Source organism: Meriones unguiculatus, chromosome 1, assembly GCF_030254825.1.
Source record: "Meriones unguiculatus strain TT.TT164.6M chromosome 1, Bangor_MerUng_6.1, whole genome shotgun sequence".
In the NCBI taxonomy this organism is placed as follows: Eukaryota; Metazoa; Chordata; class Mammalia; order Rodentia; family Muridae; genus Meriones; species Meriones unguiculatus.
In genome coordinates, this window is record NC_083349.1 from 162,563,598 (window position 1) to 162,585,658 (window position 22,061).

Below are 22,061 nucleotides of genomic sequence, written 5' to 3' on the forward strand. Positions count from 1 at the left end.
TAGGCACATGGGGGGCCAGGGCTAGATGTCTTCTAGGACTGTGATGTCACCAACCATCAGATCCTATACAATAGATAGTGCCAAGAGTGGGTCCTGATGCAGCCCACTGGGTGCTTAAGACATAACAACACAGGTTTGTCAGCTACAACAGCAGTGTGAAGCTGGTACAAGACAACAGCAGTGACGGGAGCCATGCAGAGGTACCTTCTGCTCAATTATGCTGTAAACCTAAATCTACTCTATAAAATACAACCTTTTAATTAAAATAAAGACAAAAATTAAAATGATGTATCCTGTTCCCGTAAGATTGGCTATAATAACTTTTTTAGAGACAAAAAAAATAAATGTTATTTTTTGCAGAGATTATAAAATGGTACCATCACTGTAGAAGACAGTATCACTGTTACTCAAGAAATAAAAACAGGTTTGCCACTTGATTGATTCTACTCAGAAAACCAGAGAATGCAGAGATGCCCATGTTCACAGAAGCATTTTGCTGTAGCTAAAGTCAAGAAGCAACCCAAGTGTCCACACTGGGTCATACAATGTGATACCTCTCCCCATCCCACACATAGGATGCTGGTCATCTAAAGAAAGGAAAGAAACCATAACACATGATACAACACAGAATAAACTTGAGACCATTATGCTTATGGAGGTTTGAATAGGTCTGGCCCCCATAGACTCATGTATTTGAACGCTTGGCCCACAGGGAAGAGCATTATTAGGAGGAAGTGAGTCACTTTAGGGTTGGGCTTAGAGATCTCCTAGGCTCAACTACACTGAGTGTGGCACAAAGTCTCCTTCTGCTGGCTACAGACCAGGATGTAGAACTCTTAGCTCCTTCTCTAGCACCATGTCTGCCTGGATGCTGCCATGCTTCCCACCAAGACGACAATGGACTAATCCTCTGAAACTGTAAGCCAGCCCCAAATAAATGTTTTCCTTTATAAGAGTTGCTGTGGTCATGGTGTCCCTCCACAGCAATAAAACCCTGAGACAATGCTAACCCAAACAAGCCAGTCAGGAAGACATATATGTCATTATTTTATTTGCATGACATCCAGAATAGTCATTATGGGAGGCAGAAAGTAGAATGCTGGTTTCTAGAGAGTAAAGAGATGGGAGAGTATGGAGCTATGTGTAATATGTGCAGAGTTTTGGTTCTGCACCATGAAAAGTTACCAAACTGGACAGTGATGCTTGCAAAACCAGCGTGAGTGTTACTACTGCCCAGCTGTGCACAGCAAATTAGTTCAGAGGGCACATTCTGTTACAGGACTTCTACCATGTAAGATGTGGGAAAAGTTCCTTGGGGAGATAATTCTATATATTCTTTCTTAAGATAACTTTGGGAATCTAGAAAAGGTAAAGAGATAACAGAGGAAGACCGGGGATATTTAGTTACTAAAAGCATGTACAAATTTTCCAAAAAGAGAATAAACAAAATCTTGTCATTTCAATACTTATTGAGTTTCAGCTTTCCAAACACTCAGCCATAGTTGCCTGTGCAACTGTGTTTCAGCCCAATGGAATGAATCACTGCATGTCATTATGAACTGTACTTCAAAGTATAAAACTGCATTAACCAGCTTAGGGAGAAAAATTAAGTCATAGTTAAGAAAAATAAAAGTAGAAAACAATTGTTTAACTTCAGAATTCATAAAGGGAAGTAAAAATGTACAACAGTTAGGAACTGTGTCTAGCCCCCCAACTCAAATCAGGGGTGTTTGTCTGCTTTGATGTGACTTCATCATAATAACAGATTGAAGAGGAAACAGCACATAGATAGTCAAGGGAGAGAAAGAAAAGCTTTTCATGAAACTTATTGTTATTCATTTCTGTTGAAAAGTACTCAAAGCACAATGAAGGCACGTTAAAAAAGAAGCCACACAGAATAGCAGGCTAAAGCTGGTGTAATCCACACAACAAACAAAATAAAAACAATGGATTATACCACTCACAAACAAAGAGATCCCACCTCTCTAACAAAAGAGAAATTTGCACAAAGATTTGAGCATGACTTTGATCACCTCCCCCTGTAGGGAGCAGCCTTGCCAGGCCACAGAGGAAGACAATGCAGCCAGTCCTGATGAGACCTGGTAAGCTAGGGTCAGATGGAAGGGGAGGAGGACCTCCCCTATCTGAGGACATGGAGAAAGAAGGGCATGGGAGGGAATGAGGGAGGGATCTACAGCTGGGATATAAAACAAATAAACTGTAATTAATATAAAAAATATAAATAAAAGATTTGAACATGAAGGTCTCAGGAATGAAAACAGAGGGTAATTAAACACACCAAAGATGCACAGATTCACAGAAAAAAAGAGAACATTTAAATTATAACAAATTATACTATTTTATATACAAATATTATATTTTTAAAAAGTGTCATGAGTCACTATGCATTGCTCTTTTAAATATTATCACCATTTGAAAAATGATTTAGCAGTTATAAGGTTGAACATGTTAATAATTTAGCAGAGAGTGGTATTAGGTAAGGACTGCTGAAAAATGCCTATAAGCTTGACCCGGTCTTACTAGAAAGACTATACACCATTATTTGTTAATGAAGAAGCAGAAGTGGCAGCAAAAGTTTCAATATTCTTCAGCAATGAAGCAGAAATAAACTGTTTTATTCAGGTCATGGAGAATACACAGCAGTGGGCGTTTCTGAACTCCAGTAACATACAAATCTCAGAAACCTGAGAGAAAACTTCAGCCTTAAAAAAAGACCATTTGTACCATCCTGAAAAACCAAGTTTTTAGTTCCTAAGTATGTTGATTACTTCAAAATATCTACATAGCCAAACAGAAGGAAAGCCCCTCAAAGACAGCCCACTGAGGACAGCAGTCACCTCAGCGCGAGGTGAGAGTGTCCCACGGAATGCTAGGGCGGCAGACTCATACTCACTAATACCGTACATAACTCTATTCATAAGCTTCTGATAACATAAGAACATCCCTTAGTGTGAATTACAAGAAAAGGCAGTTATGGTCCAATGCAACAACATTAAGATCATGAGAGAGAGAAAACACTGATTTTACATGTAAAAGAAGGAACGACAGAGGGAAGACAGGTAGTTTCAAAGCACAGACATGCAACCAGCATCAACCATCTAGCCTCAGGGGTTTCCTCCTGCTGCTCCACCAACTCAGACTATTGTTCTGTGTGACAGTACTGCCTGCCTGCCCTCCACCTTGTCCTGTTCATCCTTACCTGAGCTAAGCCCCTCCCTCATGGCCTCCATCTTCTTCCCCTGGCTTTGTGCTCCCCACATGCCCTAGTCTCTCTTAGGTTTTTGTTCTTTCCAACATGCATTATAGTTCCAATTTTCCCATTTGACTAAGTCAGAAGAACGAATGCTGAGGGTCACGTGTCTCACATGCCAGTGAGTGGCCCATCCACTTTAACAGGTGGCTCCAAAGAAGGACAGTGCCCCAGTCCATGTTCACTACGCACAGGCACATAAGCTGGGCACAGGGCCCATCATAGAACGAGATACAAATGAAAACTTTCACAGTAGTTATTTACAACAAGGGCAACTGTGCCAATGATTGAACAACACTGATTCATTAAAGACTCGTGTTACAACTAGTTTAAGGCATGAACAAGTCAGATATCAATCAGGAGTTTATTAAGGTCAAACTAAGTAGAAAGCAAACAATGGAAAGCATTACCATGTGGATATAAATGATCTTCCGTAATTTACATGTATCAATGTATCCCACAACATACACTGCAAATAAGGACGCAATCTGAAATAAAAAGAATCATGTTAAAAATAAGTTATATACAATCACATATGTACACATTCGTAAAACAAGTAGCCATAAGAGTAAAGCAAGACTACATTATTTTTCAGATTATCTTTACAAAGGAATTGAGTGCTTTAGTTTTCCTTCCAGCTCCCAATGTATTATTGAATATAACTATTAACTGATCCTCCGCTTATACAGTTCTCCTAATGTGCAACTGTCAAGTATCTACTCTGTGGATTGTCCAAAACAGCGCTCATTTTAATATCAGCCTAACTCTACTGTCAACACATATAATTAAAAAGTCCTCTAGCCAATCAAACACTTGAAAATAGAATGATAATGAGCACTAAGACATAATTACAGAAGACACAGTAAACTAAAAAGTAACTGGCTGATGTATACTTATGCAAAAGCACATGAAGTCTTCCTGTTTATCACCTCCATTAGTATTATGCATAATGCAGATAAATGGGAACATGCTAGTTAGTCAAATTTATCAAGTTTCAAATTTGAAAGAATGCTACAAACAACTTTTTTTTCAATTGAAGAAAATTCTGTTATTTATGAGGAATTTTTTAATTTTCACAATTATCACAATCCTAAAATTACTAGATTTAGATTTAGGATAATGATGATCAATCCTCACTTAGAAAGACAAATGGGATGGATGTTGGATATAGGAGCAAACAAGTAACAGGACAGGAGCCTACCACAGAGGGCCTCTGAAAGACTCTACCTAGCAGTGTATCAAAGCAGATATTATGACTCATAACCAGCAGACACTGAGACTTATGGCCAACTGTTGGGCAGTGTGTATGGAATCTTACGTAAGTGGGAAATAGTAAGATCCGGAGGACAGGAACTCCACAAGGAGAGCAACAGAACCAGAAAGTTTGAACACAGGGGTCTTCCCAGAGATTCATACTCCAACCAAGTACCAGGTATGGAAATAATCTAGAACCCCTGCACAGATGTAGCCCATGGCAGTTTAGTGTCCAAGTGGGTTACATAGTAATAGGAAGAGGGACTGCCTCTGACCTAATCTGATTGGCCTGCTCTTTGATCACCTCCCCCTGAGGGGGGAACAGCCTTACCAGGCCACAGAAGATGACAATGTAGCCACTCCTGATGAGATCTGATAGACTAAGATCAGAAGGGAGGAGAGGAGGACCCTGATCAATGGATTTGTGGAGGGGCATGCATGAAAAAAGGGGAGGAAGGGTGGAACCAAGAGGGGAGGAGGAAGGGGCTTATGGGGGATACAAAGTGAATAAAGTGTAATTAATAAAAAAAAAAAGAATTAGAAAAAAAAAGACTCATAACCAAACCTTCGGCAGAGTGCAAGGATTCAAAAAAAAAAGGGGGTGGTGGTGGTTTAATACGACCTGGAGAGGACAGGAGTTCCACAAGGACCAAATATATCAGGGCACAGGGGTCTTTTATGAGACTGTTTCTCCAAACAAGGACCATGCATGGAGATAACCTAGAATCTCTCCTCAGATGTAGCCCTTGGTAGCTCAGTATCCAAGTGGGCATCCTAATAAGGGGAACAGGGACTGTTTCTAACATGAACTCAATGGCGGGCTCTTTGACCTCCCCCCACCCCCCCAGACCGCCAGGGAAGAGTAGCCCTGCTAGGCCACAGAGGACTTTGCAGCCAGTCCTGAAGACACCTGATAAACCAGTATCAGATGGAAGGGGAGGAGGTTCTCCCCTATCAGTGGAATTGGAAAGGGGCAGGGAGGAGATGAGGGTGAGAGGGTGAGATTGGGAAGGAAAGAGGGAGGGGGATACAACAGGGATACAAAGTTAATAAACTGTAAATAATAGTAAAAAAAATAAAAAAAATTAAATTAAATTAAATTAAAGAGGAATTCATTGATTAAATGATACTCTGGCTCATGTAGAGAAGGGTCATGTCAGACAGTGTCCCTCTACCCTTCACCCCCCCCTCCAAAAGAAGGGCATTCAAATTAAATTCTACACCTTTTCACACACAAGTATGGAAAAATTGTATGAGAGCTAAGTATTTGCATACAATCTATGACCTGACCATTAGGTTTTTATTAGTTTTTTTTTTTTAATTTTTAATTTTGGAAGCAAATGCTCCTACTAATAGGAGAAGCATGGTTCCTTTTCCTCAGCTGCCCATGGGGACAGCACTGCTCACGGTGACTAATGTGAGGTGGCGTGTGGGCAGGTGGGTGTTGTTCTGCAGGGTCCCCGGGAGAGCAGGGCTGACTGCTTCCTTCCCTATAGCCCTCGCCTCCCCACTTAATGCAGGCTATCCCACTACATGGAAGCAAGTAACAGCCCCCTTCTCACCCCTGGAGCAGAGCCACACACAGCACACTTACAGGGTGCAATCCTGGGATTCCAAGGGTAACTTAGCTCACAAAGGGAACTCAAATAGAATCAAACTAAAGAAGACAAAAAAGTCTCAAAGATCAGATCAAAAAAGATGTTTAAAAAAAACAAGCAAGCAAGCAAGCAAGCAAGCAAAACTCCAACCTTTTTGTTTTTTAAATAATAAAAAGGCAACTAACAAGGCTCAGTGGATGCAGCAACTACGCTCTCAGCACCCAGGAAGCTGAAGCGAGAGGATCGTCACTTTGAGGCTACCAATATTCTGCCTCAAAATAAAATAAAATAAAACAAATCAAAACAGTGAACCTTACTGGCATCTGGCTGAGCACTGCATATGATGCTGAGACTTGAACGCACTACCATCTGACGCTAACCCAACTAGTGAAGTGGGCACTTTCATTTCCTGTGTTTCAGAAAAGATAAATCTAGAATAAAGAAAAGTTAAGCTTTTGGTTTTTTTTTCCTTGTCTTCCTACTTTTTTTGTTATTTGTTTGTTTTGTATATGAAGGCAGTCTATAATTAAAACTAAAATACATATCTGCTTTTATTTTTGAGTATTTAAGAGAATTTCTCTGACAGCATTATATAAATGTAGCAAGCATAATTTCATTACTAGCAACTGAGAAAAAAAACCTGAGTCCACAAAAGCCTCTTCCCTCAGAGGGCTACTTTATTTTAAATCTAGAAGAGAGAAGTAGGAATACATGGAAAGATTATAAATTACAGACTACTAGGGGAGCCCCATCAAGCAATTTGCCTGTTCCTCCTTTTGTCCCATGCATATTTACTCTACATGTAAGAATCTAAGGCAGCCAGACAAAAATTCCACAATGGATTGGAGAGGAGTTCATGAAGTTCTCCCCTATTGGAGGATCTATTTGATAATGGGGGGGGTAATAAGTTTTTTTTAAGGATTCAGCGCCCTGAGATGCTATTCACTTTCCAACTGATGACTGCACACTCATGCACATACAGGAAACTAAATGTCCTCAGTGGGGTGGTGTGCATAGCATACAGGAATGGGGGAATGTGAGCACTGAAATACATGATTTGGAAGGAGAAAAGGGGAGGAATTGGAGGAGAGGGAACAGAGGAATGGATTTGATACAGATAAACAGAATGTACACATGAATACACATATTTATGGAACTAATCATAAAGAGAACACATTTCACTTACAAGACATACTTTGGGTTAACCACTAGTTCTCTTTTCAGCACACTAATGATTATATAATAACAAAGACAAGCATTCCTACTCACCTAAGTTCTGCTAGTAAGTAATAATACATTAATACATTAATAATTTTTACCTTAATGCATTAATAATACAATAATACATTAATACATGAGTATCACAAACATCCATACTCTGAATTTTCTTTATAAGAATGACCTAAAACATCTTAGAACTTAAGACTCATGAAACAGGAAGGGAGTCTGTTTCACGGATGATGACAGTAGGAAAATATACATGCAATATTAATAAAAAAATAAAAGAGCCATGATATGAAAGGTGGACATAGAAGGAGATATAGGGAAGAGTGGAGGAAATGGTATTAATAAGTACTCATATATAAAATTCTCAGAAAATTAAAATAAAAAATAAATCTTAGTTACAGTTTGATAAGAATGAGCTCACATAATCAGAAGCACCAAGCTCAAATACTTACATATAAAAATGTGCCCACCTTACCTGGGTAAGAAGCACAAACTGGGCAAACTGCCAAGGAAGCATGAAGAATACATTGGAAATGCAGAGTGCAACCAAACTCCCTCTGTAAATTTTTGTAGCCCTTGAAAAGACAAATATCAGTAGGTTTATCTACAAAACAGTCCAGCATAGCTCCAAACTGTTGCCAATTAGAATCGCAAACAAGATCTGGAATTCACATAAACTGCACACAAGATGAATCAAGGGTTAGAATTTCTAACAAGGGTTAGAAATTATACCTTCTGATTCTCAATTATAATAATTTTCTATAAAACGTAAATACCTATTATTACTGCAAAACCGCAAAGCCCTCCAAATTGAGGGAGGGAGACCAGGTGACTATAGTCATATATTTCTTTCACATTGCATTTGGTGAATTTACAATTAAACTTGTTAAAATACTGAGTCAACAGATTCATTAGTTGAAAAGTAAGAGAATGTCTAGGAGAAATGACAAAGGCGGTTTATCCTATGAGCTAAGCAGTGTGTAGACAAACGCTGCAGGGATGGAATGCTGGGTAAGAGTGGGTGGCCGGGCTCTGCCAGGAAGCAGCAGAAAGCCAGTCTTCTGCAACTGCAGCCTGGACAAGGGAAGTAGAGAGGCAAGGAAGGAGCCGCCATTAGGGTGTCATGTTGGGGCCAGCTAGTACTTTAGGAGGCTCTCAGGAGCAGCCTTTACGCCCATGTATGAGCCAGTGCCAAGCCCCTTAGCCCGCCACCATCTGCCTGCCACCACCCTCACAGTAGTAGAGTGTGCAGACCAGCACATTAAGGCGCGGAGCAGGCAGGAAGGGATGCCACAGGGGTGCCTTCCTCGACTCCTTCTCCAAGGAACTATCCTCCTTTTTCGCTCTAATACAACCCAAGTATTGTTCAACTGCAGACAACCTTAAAAATCAAGAAACTAGATGAAATCCAGCACTTTTGATGAAGAAGAAGAGGCAGGCACTATCTGGCTGCACCCTGTAAGACAGGGCTCCGTTCTGTGAAGCTTCAACTGCAGCCCTGGGCTTGCCTGTGCCCATGTATGTGCTGGACGGCAGTGAACCCTTACTTCTAACTTAGTAGGTCACAGTCACAGGGTTGGAATGCCACTCTGTAAACCAAAGCATTTGTCAACTACTTTGGAATATGAAGCTTGATTTTCATTTTATAGGCAAACACACTCAGAAGACAAGAACCAAAAGAAACCAAAGGAATTCCAGCTGGTGATGATCAATTCACCAGTATCTCAGACACAAAAACAAACATTACTAAGAAAAACCGAGAGAAAAAACAGACACTATAGCATCAAAGAAGGTGATTTCTCTAATACCTGAATGTTCAAAACCACTTAAAACTCTAAACTGTACAAACCAATTCACTAAAATAAAACCCATTGCTAACCTCATTGGTAAAGTATTCCTGCCCCTGAGGAGGCAGGAACAAAGGGTGGTGGGGAGTGGATGCCACAGAAGAACCCTGAGGAAACTCAGAAAGTGTGTGCATAAAAAGGTGGCCACAGGTACAGAGCAGCAGCGGCAGAATGTGTCTGACTCCTGGGGGATGTCACAGACAGGGCAGAGGGGAACTGAACGTGTAAGCGGAGGCAAGGGAGAGGACCCTGGTTATCCGGGTGCACCCAGTGTAATTACACGGTCCTTGGAAGTAGAAGAAAGGCAGCAGAGCAGTCTTCACTGCTGTTCTTCAAAATTCAGCAGAGCATTGAGTGGAGTTCTCAGACCAAGACAGCTCTGCGTATTTGCAGGCTTTGGTCCACAGGCCCCATTCTAGGTCGGTGCTCTGGATGGCGGCAATGCCTGGGAACACTCAGGATGTTTCCTTGGAGACAGAAGCTGCTCTTATGCTGTCAGTGGTATTTAAACCTAATTCACTTCTGTATTTCTAGCAGGAATTCTCCCAGCGTTTCTCTGGTCTGTATAGGTGGTTTCTTTCTGTACGATCTGATACTTAGACAATGGACAAGCAGGAGGACACAAAGCGCATGTGTCAGTGCTCCCATCTGGGACTCTCTGAGTTCTCTTCTAACGGACCGAGTCCTACAGGAGGGCATTCAGGGCAGCCAGCCTCTCCCTTTTTTTGGCAGCTGACATGGTAAAAGAAAGACAAGGGTATATAGAGAATAGACATAAATGTGAATTTACTCATCTTGAGCAGTTGCCATGGACACGGGAGAAAAACAGGACCAGAGGGCAGGCAAAGGAAAGGTGTTTGGTATGAAGTAGGTTTTAAAGTTACATTTTTAAAAAATACTGAAAATCATCTTTATTAATTCACTGTAACAAGATCACAATACTTTACTATGCCAATTTTTATTAAGAAAATAAGACTCTTAAAAAAAAAACTTACAAAGCTCTAGTTTATATTATTTAAGGGAAAATAAACCTCCAACAGGAGAACTAGTGAAAGTTACCTGAGAATATGAGTCACAAGCAACATCTGAAGCACAAGGAATGGATACGAGAAGCTTTCACGGAGAGGAGGCGTCCACATCACACGGGTACACTGAAAAACAAAAAGGCCACAGGATGCACTTCCTCCAGGTACTGACTGAGTACCGGGGAAGCGGTGCAATCAACAAACACCAAGTGTTTCCCATCTGCACTTCAAACGATGCACTGCAAGCAAGTTGCTGGGTTTCCTATAAACAGAAACACCGGGAGGTGGGAGGCTGGGAAAACAGCACACAAGCTCAAGAGACATGTAGGGTGCATGTGTGCCACACTGTTCTTACCCATCTGCCCATCAGTAAACCTCTGTTCTTGATTCTGTATCTTGCACACTGTGCCTAGTGCTGTGGTAAACTTTTTGGTAAAACTTTAATGTGCTTTGGAGACATGCCTGAGAGTAGAATGGCTACAGGTTGGATAAATATTATTTACAACAACTCATGACGTATTTCAGAGCAGGTCGAAGGGTGTGACTGTTGATGGCACACAGAGGTCCTCAGTGCTGGGAGAGACACAAGCACTTAGAGTTCAGATTGTGATCTCTAAAGAATATTTTCCCCAATAGGATACAAGATTCTGTGAAAACTGTTGGTTCTCTATCTCGGGACAAGGTGATACTGAGACATCTTTTTGTATCAGAAACAAAGTGACTGAAAGCCTGAAAGAATGCCACTCCAGTCTTTGTCAGAAGTGTCTCTCCGTACTGAGCAGCAGTGAATGGCATGTGGATGTACGGCTGCCCAAGGTGCTGCCCAAGTGGCAACTGACTGCTCAGCTCTGGACAGGACGGTTATCCACCTCTGCTAGGGCTCAGAAAACACCCTGGCAGACAGCATGGAAAAAAACTTAAGGGACACGAGCCAAGGGAAGGCTACAAAAAGTTGTCTCCTGTGCATGATGTAGCCACTGCGCTATGGCTGCCTGCACTGGGCCCAGACAAAACTGTGGCAGTTAACAGGTGATCATGACTCGGGGTTCATGGGGCCCTCCTCCTCTCAGCTGCACTAGTTCCTACCGAATGTCTTGGGGAAGGGCCACACTATCAAACTGCCTTATGCATATTCATGCTCACATCCACAGATCTGTGCTACTCTCAAGTCTGGCAGAAGTTTCCTATTGCCATGTATAATGGTTAACCCAGGCTCATAATAGTTCAAAGTGCTGAGAGCAAGAGACTATGAGTATTCAGTTGTTTATGAATCAACTTGTCCCCACCAAAGCCCTAGAATCATCATGCAACAGGCACATAAAGAATCTAAGAGTTGGATGAGGGGAGGAGGGCTGTGGACCAGTCTTTTGGACATGACTTAGCTACTGCACACATGAATTCACAACAGCCATGGCTACCTGCACAATCCGGCTAAGGATTCCAGCATGGATATGAGTAGGGCTACCACGGGACCACGCCTAGTGGAGGAACTACAGCCAGCTGATGGCAGCTGTGGGAGGGAGATTCACATTACTTTGGTGGAGGGTGCTCAGATGTCAATGCCCTAGTGGTTTGCCGCCCACCCATGTACTCGTCAACTGACCGGATTCAGTGTTCTAACAAAACTATAATTAGAAAGAAGGCTTAGAATTGGGAGGGAGAGGTGCTGGAGGTCCTGAGGGGAGCTGGGGGTCCAGCAGACATGACTAAGATACACTGTTCACAAAGAAGAAAGTTTCAAAGAAGAAAGTAGGAATCCATTTCTAGAAAGTCTCAAGAGTACCAAATCCATCAGTGATGAGGGAGATAGGAGTTATAAAATTCCCTTGGAGGGAGTTAGGAGTGTAGGCTGGACAGGGTCAGGGGAACACCTGCTGAGAGTTAAAGGTGTAACTTCTGTCTTGATCTAGAGCAGCAGTTCTCAACCTTGTGGGTCAAAACTCCGCAGGGGCTGCATATCAGATATCCTGCATACCAGATATTTACATTAAGATTCATAAGTAGTAGGATCACATTAAGTGGCAATGAAATGCTTTTATGGTTGGGGTCACCACAACATGAGGAACTGTCTTAAAGGGTTGTAGCATTAAGAAGGTCAACAACCACTGATCTTCAGAGTGGCAATGTACCTGGGTACTTATGTAAAATCTGCTCAGCTTGACAGTTACCATATGTGACATTACTATATGTAAATTATGTACCATTTAAAGTCAAGGCTACTATTGAATTTGTAGTGATTTTAACATTAAGAATTACAATGACACATTATAGAACACTACATATAAAAAGAACATATATAATAATAGTATATAATAATAGAAGAAAGAGGGAAATTTTGTCGTTATGGAACAGAAACTACTAAACATAGATAAAATAAGACAACCAGGAAATTGCTGTTTTCAAAGGCCAACAGAGTAAGTGATTCAGGCAACAATCATCAATGGATGTGAGCATTTAGTTAAATCCATCAAGGAAACAAGACATTCTATATCTCAAAGTATCAAAATACAAACCACTTACTAATATAAAAAGGAACAAGAGCATCTTTTCAACAAATAAATCTAACTTTTACCAGCTGAACCATGGGACTGCTTGAAGAAATCCAATAATGTGGCAAACTGGTCTCACAAGCCTCTCCATGTACTGCAATAAAAATGATATATCTCCTGCTATAGTCTTCAAAAACTGTCAAATCAGGACCCGTTGGTGAGGAAACAGAAAAGTTCAAATCATGAAGCCTTTATAGAATAGTAGGCCCAAATTTGGACAGAAAAATTGCTCTAGAAGAAGCATTCTAGATAAACTGATAACTAAAAACAATAGTTGGTCCTTAAATTCTGTATCCAAAACACAAGCAAAAAGGAACTGAGTGGAATAGCTAGTATATTATGTGCAGTATATTATATTATCACTGAATTTCCTAAGTATTAAAAAATTCAGTCGTTATGATGCAGCAGCTTTCAGGCAACATATACCAAGGTGTTTATAGCAAGATGCCATCAAGCCTGCATCTCATATCCAAATGGAGCAAAAAAGAAAAAAGAAACCTGGCTGCATAAGGTGTGTATGCAATAGTGAGACAGGGCAAACATGAAAAACGCTAAATAAAGAGATCAGCAGGTGAAAGCACTTGCTCAAATCTTGAGTTCATGACCTGAGCTCTATGTCCAGGACCTACATGGGGAAGGAGAAAACTAACTCCTGAAAACTGTCCTGACTTTCATATGTGGCATATGTGATATGATAAACAAACATACATAAACACACACACTCACATTCATTCACACACTCACACATATAACACAATATAACAAAAACTTTACAAGAAATTTAAATAAAAACTGGTAAATCAAAGTGAAGGTAAACATGATCATACTTATATAGGAAATATAAAAAGTTACACTCAGAGAACTGAAAACTAAACTGGTGCTTCCTAGCTTTGGGGGCAGGAAGGAGACATGGTCGGGGAGGGGGCGGGAGAAAATTTGGCTCAAAAGCACAAAGCTTCAGTCTAGAAGAGTGTCGGTGGTCTGCTGCACTACTGTATCCACAGGAAATAACACAGTATGTATTTCAAAATGTCTCTAAGAGTACATTTAATATCTTTAATTACAAATGTTGGCAATTATTTTTACTAAATCTACAGTGCATACACAGATAATATAATTTTTCTATTTAAAAATACACTGAAAGTTAATTAGTCTTCCTGGTTAGTAAGCATAAGCTACTAAATCTTTAGTGGTTCCATTTAATGCATACTGGGATATTATAACTTCCTACTATAAACTATATTATCAAGATTATCAAAATTGTTTTCAGTGGTCTAAGAATCTTTATAACCAACATAATCATGCCAATATATAACAAGTATCATGAGAATTTATGTTTTAATTTTAGTTTAATTAACAATTAAGAGACTCTATATCCTACTATAGAGATATCTGCTCATGCATGTTCGTTGCTGCCCTAGTCAAAATATCCAGGAAATGGAAGCAACTCAAATATCCCTCAACTGATGGATGGCTAATGAAAGTATGGCACATAGTCACAATGGAATCTATTAAGGTGTAGAGAAACTTAAATATGCAGGTAAGCAGACAGGTAAGCAGACAGAACTAGAAAATACTGTACAGAGGTCACCCGTGCAGACAGCATCTTCTCCTACTGTGGATCCTAGCTCCAATCTTTAGAAATCCAAGACTGCAAAGAAGCAAGGAGATATTAGCAGACAGGCGCTACAAAGAAAATATGGGAATACAGAGAGAAGGACAGATAACACTAAAGATGTTTGAAAAAGTCATACGGAAACATGTGATAAACTAACTTAATGTGTGTATACAAGAGAGAGTGAGAGTGAGTGATGAGTGAGAGAGAGAGAGAGAGAGAGAGAGAGAGAGAGAGAGAGAGAGTCACATTGTTGGTCAGAGGAATACAAAAGTCTCCCAAACCAATGTGGTCTATTCATTTCCATTGCCTTTGGTTATCTTCCAGAACTTCAGACCCTATTGCTGAAGACACCAATCACTTTAGACCTAAGATTGGGAGGAATTGTGATGCAACTGGACTGAAAGCCTCCTACCTGAGGACAGGCTCCACCGTATTAGAAGGCACTATATAAGCTGTCTAAGACAAGAAGCTGACAATAATCCTACCCAGCTGTAGAGCCACAGCAGTGACTGGACTGGGAAGATATCCACAAGGTGCAATAGCAGCACTTTTGCCTTGGGCATAAACAGCAGCATCTTATTAGATTCACCTTTCGATAGGAGGGACCTCTGCCTGGTAAGAGGTATCTAGCTAACTACCCATGCTGAGAGGTCACAGATCTGAACAGATAACCAACTACTTCCATTTACAATTTCTAACTATTCAAAAGCCCTATCCTTATACAAACAGGCAAGTGGAGCCCCCCTCCAACACTGCCTCTTTATACAAGATTTATATAGAGATCTACACCTGATCAAACTGCACAGCTGGGGTACCAGGCCCAACTGGCAGATCTTCAGTAGAACCCCTACACCTAAGACCCAAGAAAAATCGTGGAAGAGGGGACAGAAAGACTGGAGGAGCCAAAGGCTGTGCTTCTAAATAGTACCCCCTAGACATGACAGAAAAAATGCACCTAAGAAATCTCAGCAAGGGTTGCCTCAGATGAGGCAAGCATAGCGACATGCCCCTGTGGGCAGCGTAGATGGCAAATGGCCCCAACACTAGACGAAGCGCAACACCTGGCAAGTAGCTACCACAGGAGGAAGAGTCAGTTTTCGCCAGGGAGGATAAGCGCCCAGCTAGGGTGTTTAATTATAAATGGTACATATAAACAATGCTAAATGAACTCAGCATGCATGCATGCACTCACACACACACACACACACACACACACGCACGCATTTGTGTGTACACAAATGCATGTGCACACATGTATAGACCTTTAATAATAATTTAGACCTTTAATAATAATAATAATAATAATTAAAAATCATAAACTTGGGAGGGAACACAGGAGGATTTGAATGGGTAAGAAGGGATAGAATGATGCATATTAGATATGTTCTTTAAAATAATAAATAAATTTAAGAAACTAACGTGAATAATTATGTTGTGGGCAGTTTTAAAGGGTTAATTAGATATGACCCACCAGACAATATTTCCATCTACTTTCACTTGCTTTTCTAAAGTGAAAATTTGAAATTTCTGTTTATACACGAATATATTTATAAATGACAGTATGTTTTATATAAAACATTGACCGTGCATACTAATTTTTAAACATCTCTATGAAAAAAGCTAACCAATCCTATTTCATACACACAAGCACACAAGGAATTTCTAACAGTTAAAACTTGAAGCATGGCTGGAGAGAGATGGCTCAGCAATTAAGAGCAGCTGTAGGAGTTCAGTTCCTAGCACCACAGTAGACTACTCACAAATGTGACTCTAGCTCCAGGGAATCCATTCTCCTCTTGGGCTCTGCAGGAACCCACACATACCTACACACAGACACATACACACAAAGACAACGTACACACACTCTCACACTCACAAGGCTGAAGAGCATACAGTACTAGCTGTTTCTGCTTTGTTCTTTGAGGTGCTGAGGCCTGACCCCAGGGCCTCCAGATGCTAGGCCAGCACCCTTTCAACAGCGCTATCCTCCAGCCCTGCAATGGAGTCCTTTGGACGCTCCCCACCACCACCCAAACCCTTTCATGTATAAAGGTTTCTGATAAATCAAGTTGAGAAACACTGTGTTGTTGACATTTCCTTTAACTGGCTTGTGATGCGCACTGGGTAAGCTCACCTCTCCCTACATCCTCAAGTATTTCTTCCTTCGGTTTGCCGTTTTCCTTTTCTACTTGCTGAGACTTTGTTCCCCATTCCACAATCTGTCAGTGGTATTTATCCACTTTCAACCTGTGATAACCACCTTGCTGGGTGAATGTCAACTTGGACAGCTGTGTGATTCAGGTCTTCTCACTGTATCTGCTTACCATGGATGCCATTCTCCCTGTAAACCTGGACTCCTCTGACTATCTTTCAGTGTTCTCTTACAGCCTGAACATCTTTCAGTGTTCTCTTACAGCCTGAACTTCATCATCTTTCGTTTAAAAACATTTTCAGTAAATTCTCTGAGAACTGCATACAAACATATTTTAACATCTTCATTTCCTTCCCAGTTCCTCCCATAACAAGTTTCCCCCCTCCCCATCTTCCCACCTGAGTGTCATCCCCACCCCCCCCACCGTGTCAAATCCAGTCTGTGAAGTACAGACTGCAGAGTGAGGCCTGTGACCACGGTCTCTCCCTCTCCCAGCAGCTGTGGATTACTAGTAGCTCCTCTGCCAGGAGTGGGATTTCTTGCCGCCACCACCATCACCACCATCACCACCATCACCACCATCACCACCCCCGCTCAGATTTTGTCTGGCTGAAGCTTGCACATGTTGTCACAATCACTGTGAGTTCATATGTGCAGCTGCCCTGGAGTGACTGGAAAATACTATTTCCCTGATGTTATCCACAACCTCTGGCTCTTCCTGGAGGGTTCCTGAGCTATGCATTCCCCAGCCTCCATTCTTTTCAGTTAGCATGCAGCACATCAACCTATGGCACACACTTCCGGGCTTATGACAAGGAAACATTTGACAATCAGAACAAAGCTGTTGGCTACTATCATCTTAGCTTCCCAAAGTGATATAATAATAAAGAATTAAGTTCATCTGCATGTTTTTATCCTGGAACGCAGACCCTCAGTACTGTCACTCATGGTGGTGAAAAAGCTCCTATGTGCCATTTTCACATTTCAAATTTCAAGGTTTTTAATTTATTTTTAAAAGTTGTATTAATTCATTTGTGCTATACATTAATTTAGGTATACGGGGAGCAAACCCAGGACTTTGAGAATACTAGGCTAGCACTCTACCATCAAGCAATGCCCCTTGGCCTATGAACATTACAGTTCTTCTGTTAGGCAAAAAATTTATTTATAATATAATCTGTGGAAAAAAATTTACAATATGCCAAATACCATCTTAGATCCACAACTGAGACTACTAATTAATAAAAACAGAATTTAAAAGTAACTATCACAGGGCTGGAGAGATGACTCAATGGTTAAGAGCACTCAGGACTCTTCCTCAGGGCCTAAGTTCAATTCCCAGCACCCACATGGCAGACAGCAAATGTCTGATGCCATCTTCTGGTGTGCAAATGTTCATGCCGACAAAAGTACCCCTATATATATAAACAAATAAATCATTAAAAAAAAAAAGCAACTATCAAGCCAAAACATATGAACAATTCACTGCTGTGAGTAATTATTTCTTCTAAGAAAGTAAAGTGCTAGAGCAGCAGGAAGCTTCAGCAGGTAGAGGCTCCTGCTGCCAACCCTGACAGCCTTCATTTGGCCCTCGGAGCACAGAGTGACAGACATCTGAAAGCTGTCCAGTGACCCTCACATAAATGCCACGGCACACGCACCTCTAACAACCGACAGAATAAACAAATGCAAGTTTAAAAAGAAAGGCACTGATTAACAGCCAGTGGCAACTTCACTGAGCAATGTTCTCCCAAAGTTACGAGATGCACGAATAGGAAGGAGCAGAGGCGATGATTCCTGTCATACTAAAATCGGATACTTTAGAACAGGAAATACATTTATTTATGTTTGTTTGATTGTTAAGGTCTCATTGTGTAGCCCTGGTTGACCTAAAACCTGTAGACCAGGGTAGTTTCAAACTTGAGCACTAACATGAAAGCTGTGCGGCCAGCTAGAAAGGTTTTAAAAGATTAGAAGGAAATGGACTAAAGTTCTAATGGTCTGAAAGCAAATGACATATACAATTATAGTTAAGTTTTGGATTACTTCAATTCTTATCAATATTTACCAAAACTGTAGTGTATGCTCTAAGTTTTAATGTCACTATATAAAAATGTTACTTTTCTGCCCTAAACTAGTTAAAGAAAATATAACTGGTTATTTCCATAAAACTAAAATTATAATTTTAATTGCTTCATGTATCTTTTCTTAAAATATATATCAAACTAAGCATGTTTTAAATAAACTAAACAGCTGGAAAATGTCAAGAGGAAAAAACCAACAGCATAAAAAAAATCAACTAATGTGAATTATACTTTTAAAATTGAAGACTGTAAGAAACGATGTTCCTGCTACTCGGGCATCCTGGTTGTAAGAGAAACGTAAAGAGGGAAACCAATAACCCAGGACACTGGACCAGGATGGGTACAAAGGCCTTTTGTTCTCAACAACAGTGCCTTTCTCGCTGCGTCTGGATCTACATATTCAATAGCCCCATGCCCGGCATCCTATTCGCAACATACAGTGCTCCTTTCTTGCATTATTAAGCAGTTATTTCCATTGCAAACATCATTCTCATTGAATCAGCTTCAAAACATCCCACAATCCAGGCTATTACAATATGCAGAATCCAGAGTCAGGAAAAAGCCAAATCCTTCTCTCTGCTGGTCCAAATTCACACTCCAGCAATGCACTGTTGCTGCTGCACTCACAGGTGGAAGACTCTAGTCCAAGTCTTCTCTTCCTGCGTTTCTGTGATTCTAAACAGCGAGTGTACGTAAGGTGAGAAGCCGTTAGCAACTGGCTAATAGTTCACCTTTGACTCCAGTTTGCATATCATTACTCACTCTTAAAACCTGTACATGTTCAAAGATTGCAGACACTTGGGGCATGAAGATAAGAGATGCGGACATTTCACATATCTTTTTTTCTTCCTCATACAAATATTTCCATAAGAAGTCTAGACAGACATATTACTAAAAAATAATTTACAAGTATGATTAACTTAGAGGAAAGAATTTATTGAAAATTTGAACTTACCTGAAAATTGTTAGTAATAAGTACAACTACCAATCTGAGCCAGCAAGCACATGGCACTTTATGTTTTAAACCCTGTAATAGGCTCCTTATGCATGGATTCATTCGATTTATGCAAAAACCCTATGGGATGAGTAACGTCGGGATTTCGTTTACAAAGCAAGAGAATGCACAGACAGGCTAACATTTGCTCAGGTGTCACAGATAATAAGTGGGAAAGCTGGAATTTGAACCCAGGCAGCATGGATCCAGAGACTATGGACTTGACAATATCGCTGTCTTTGGACTGCCTTGGATATTTGCAAATGTATAGGTTTGGCAAATAGTCTGAATAGGATACTTAAACGTGCATTACTCTAACATAAGAGACCAGCTATAAAAACCAGACTCACTATTTTCTCAAATCACTAAGATTCCTGTCACTTTGGAGACCACCAGCATTTAAATTTTGGTTCAAAATAATAGAATTAAATGCTTAAGAAACACTATTCCAAATTAAACATAAAGAAATTAAGTTGAAGGAGCTTGTATTTCTGTAGTAGCCCTGACTACCTACCTCTCCATGATTAAAAAAGAAGCACAGCACTGTGACCAGGCCTCCCAGCCGGCTGCCACTGCAAAAGAGAAGAAGAAAAGGCAACTGCATGTCAGAAACGTAGACCAACCATAACTAGAAACTTAAAAACATGGTACCATGATAACCTTCCACCAACACAGATTGCTTTGGCCACAAAAGACCTCTCTTGTTTTTATTTACAAAATTGTTGATTTCTTCCAAACTATCACCATTCAAGATACATTTTTTAAACTCACTTACCAGCTCAGTGATGTGACCCAGGCCTGTGATTCCAGCACTTTAGATACAGGCAGGAGAATCAGAAATTCAAGGCCAGGCTTATCTACATTTGAGTTTGAGGACAGAGGATAAGATCCTGTCTCAGAAAAACAAAACCAACAACCTCATTTGCCACCACAGAATGTGCATACTCAGAGGGTGGAGGGTGAAAAGTGTAGGAAAAAAAAAAAAAAGAAATCATTTAAGGGAGTTAGTGTATCTGTTTCTTCCTCCAAACCATTCTCTCTAACCAAACAACTTCCAGTCTGAGTGTCATTTCATATTTGTCTTATTCTTTTCTAATTATGATTATTCTTAATCAATACTTGTTAACAAAGGCATCTTCTAAATCAATGTGAAATACTGTGGAGTCCAGAGTACTGCAGTTTCTTTATCTCTTTTAATGTGTGTGCAGGTTTTTTGTTTTTTTCACTCTCTTGCTATGTAACATGTTTACAATTGGGGAAGGAACACAATGGTGCTTCTCTCCCCTAGGACAGATCTGGGTGTGACTCATATTGGTAAGCACTGGGTCAGTTCCCATCAGAGCACAGACACAAAGCATGCCCTTCAGACAGGTCAACCTTGCCCACACTGCTGTCTTAACTTTTACTTCCCTCCCTATTTATATGCTGGACCACTGTACTGTTTCCGTGAAATGTACATTTTTCTTCCATGAACTGCCTGCAGTATGTATTCAACTATTATGACTTCCTGCTCCTCTCCTTAAAGACTGTGGTGATCAAATTGTTGGCTGTCGTGTGTCATATGTGTCACAAATTACTTTGATATAATTACAATGTATTCAGTTAGAACTTTCAAAATATGTGGCTAACTATGTCAATAATTTTATTTTTTCTCCACTGCATGCCTTGTCTATGAAGGTTTTTCCTATTTCAAAATTTTATAGACAGCCACCTAAAATTTCTTCTAGTACCATGCATTTCCACTTAGATCTTTCATCTGGAGAGCTCTAATCTATTCTCTTTGAAGTTACCATTTATGCTAAAATACCAAGCAAGTAAACTTCCCTTTCTTAGAGAAATGCAACCTAGCCTTTCTCAGACAGTAATTTCCTATAATTCAACCTCGCCTTTCTCATACAGTAATTTCCTATAGTACTTGAATCTTTTTTATTCTAGCCAACAGATTTAATTCTGTAATTCTTTTACTGTCCCATGGCACCATTTTTATCCTACAAGATTCTGGTTAGGTACAACCCAGGAAAGCTGCCCATCACCAGCCACTATTAGAGACTGTTTTGGTAATTCTCAGCAACTTGTTTTGCACAAAGTATGATCTAACAGTCCCCTTTTCAAAACAAATGTTGTACTTTGTCAAAATGGCACTGAATTTATGTACAATTTGTGATGGACTGTTCTGCCTACTCAATAACTAAATATGCCACTCCCCATTTATTCATCCCCATTTTTCATTACAGTACTTAAAAAAACACATGATCCAACAATATATCACTCAAGTGCTAGGGTTAATCCTTCTGTAAATACAGAGAATGTGGTGAAATCTGACCATGGTGGTTGTTTTCACGATTTCAAAATGTTGTATAATCAAGGAAAACATGCCAGAGATTTGAAGTAGGTGACCAAAATGCTGAATTTTATAAAATATACAGTAGTCTGTACAGAAAA

General features: G+C 40.3%; 1 protein-coding gene across 1 annotated transcript in view; it reads right to left on the reverse strand.

Annotated features, from left to right (window-relative positions):
* Dpy19l1 (dpy-19 like C-mannosyltransferase 1) overlaps window positions 1–22,061 on the reverse strand; it is a 102,911-nt gene that overhangs the window by 38,428 nt on the left and 42,422 nt on the right. The window contains exons 7-10 of the mRNA XM_060371061.1: window positions 20,134–20,191; window positions 10,257–10,348; window positions 7,826–7,925; window positions 3,682–3,759 (exon numbers count right to left, since the gene is read on the reverse strand). Coding sequence (XP_060227044.1) covers window positions 3,682–3,759; window positions 7,826–7,925; window positions 10,257–10,348; window positions 20,134–20,191 — 328 coding nt within the window. The remainder of the gene's footprint in view (window positions 1–3,681; window positions 3,760–7,825; window positions 7,926–10,256; window positions 10,349–20,133; window positions 20,192–22,061) is intronic.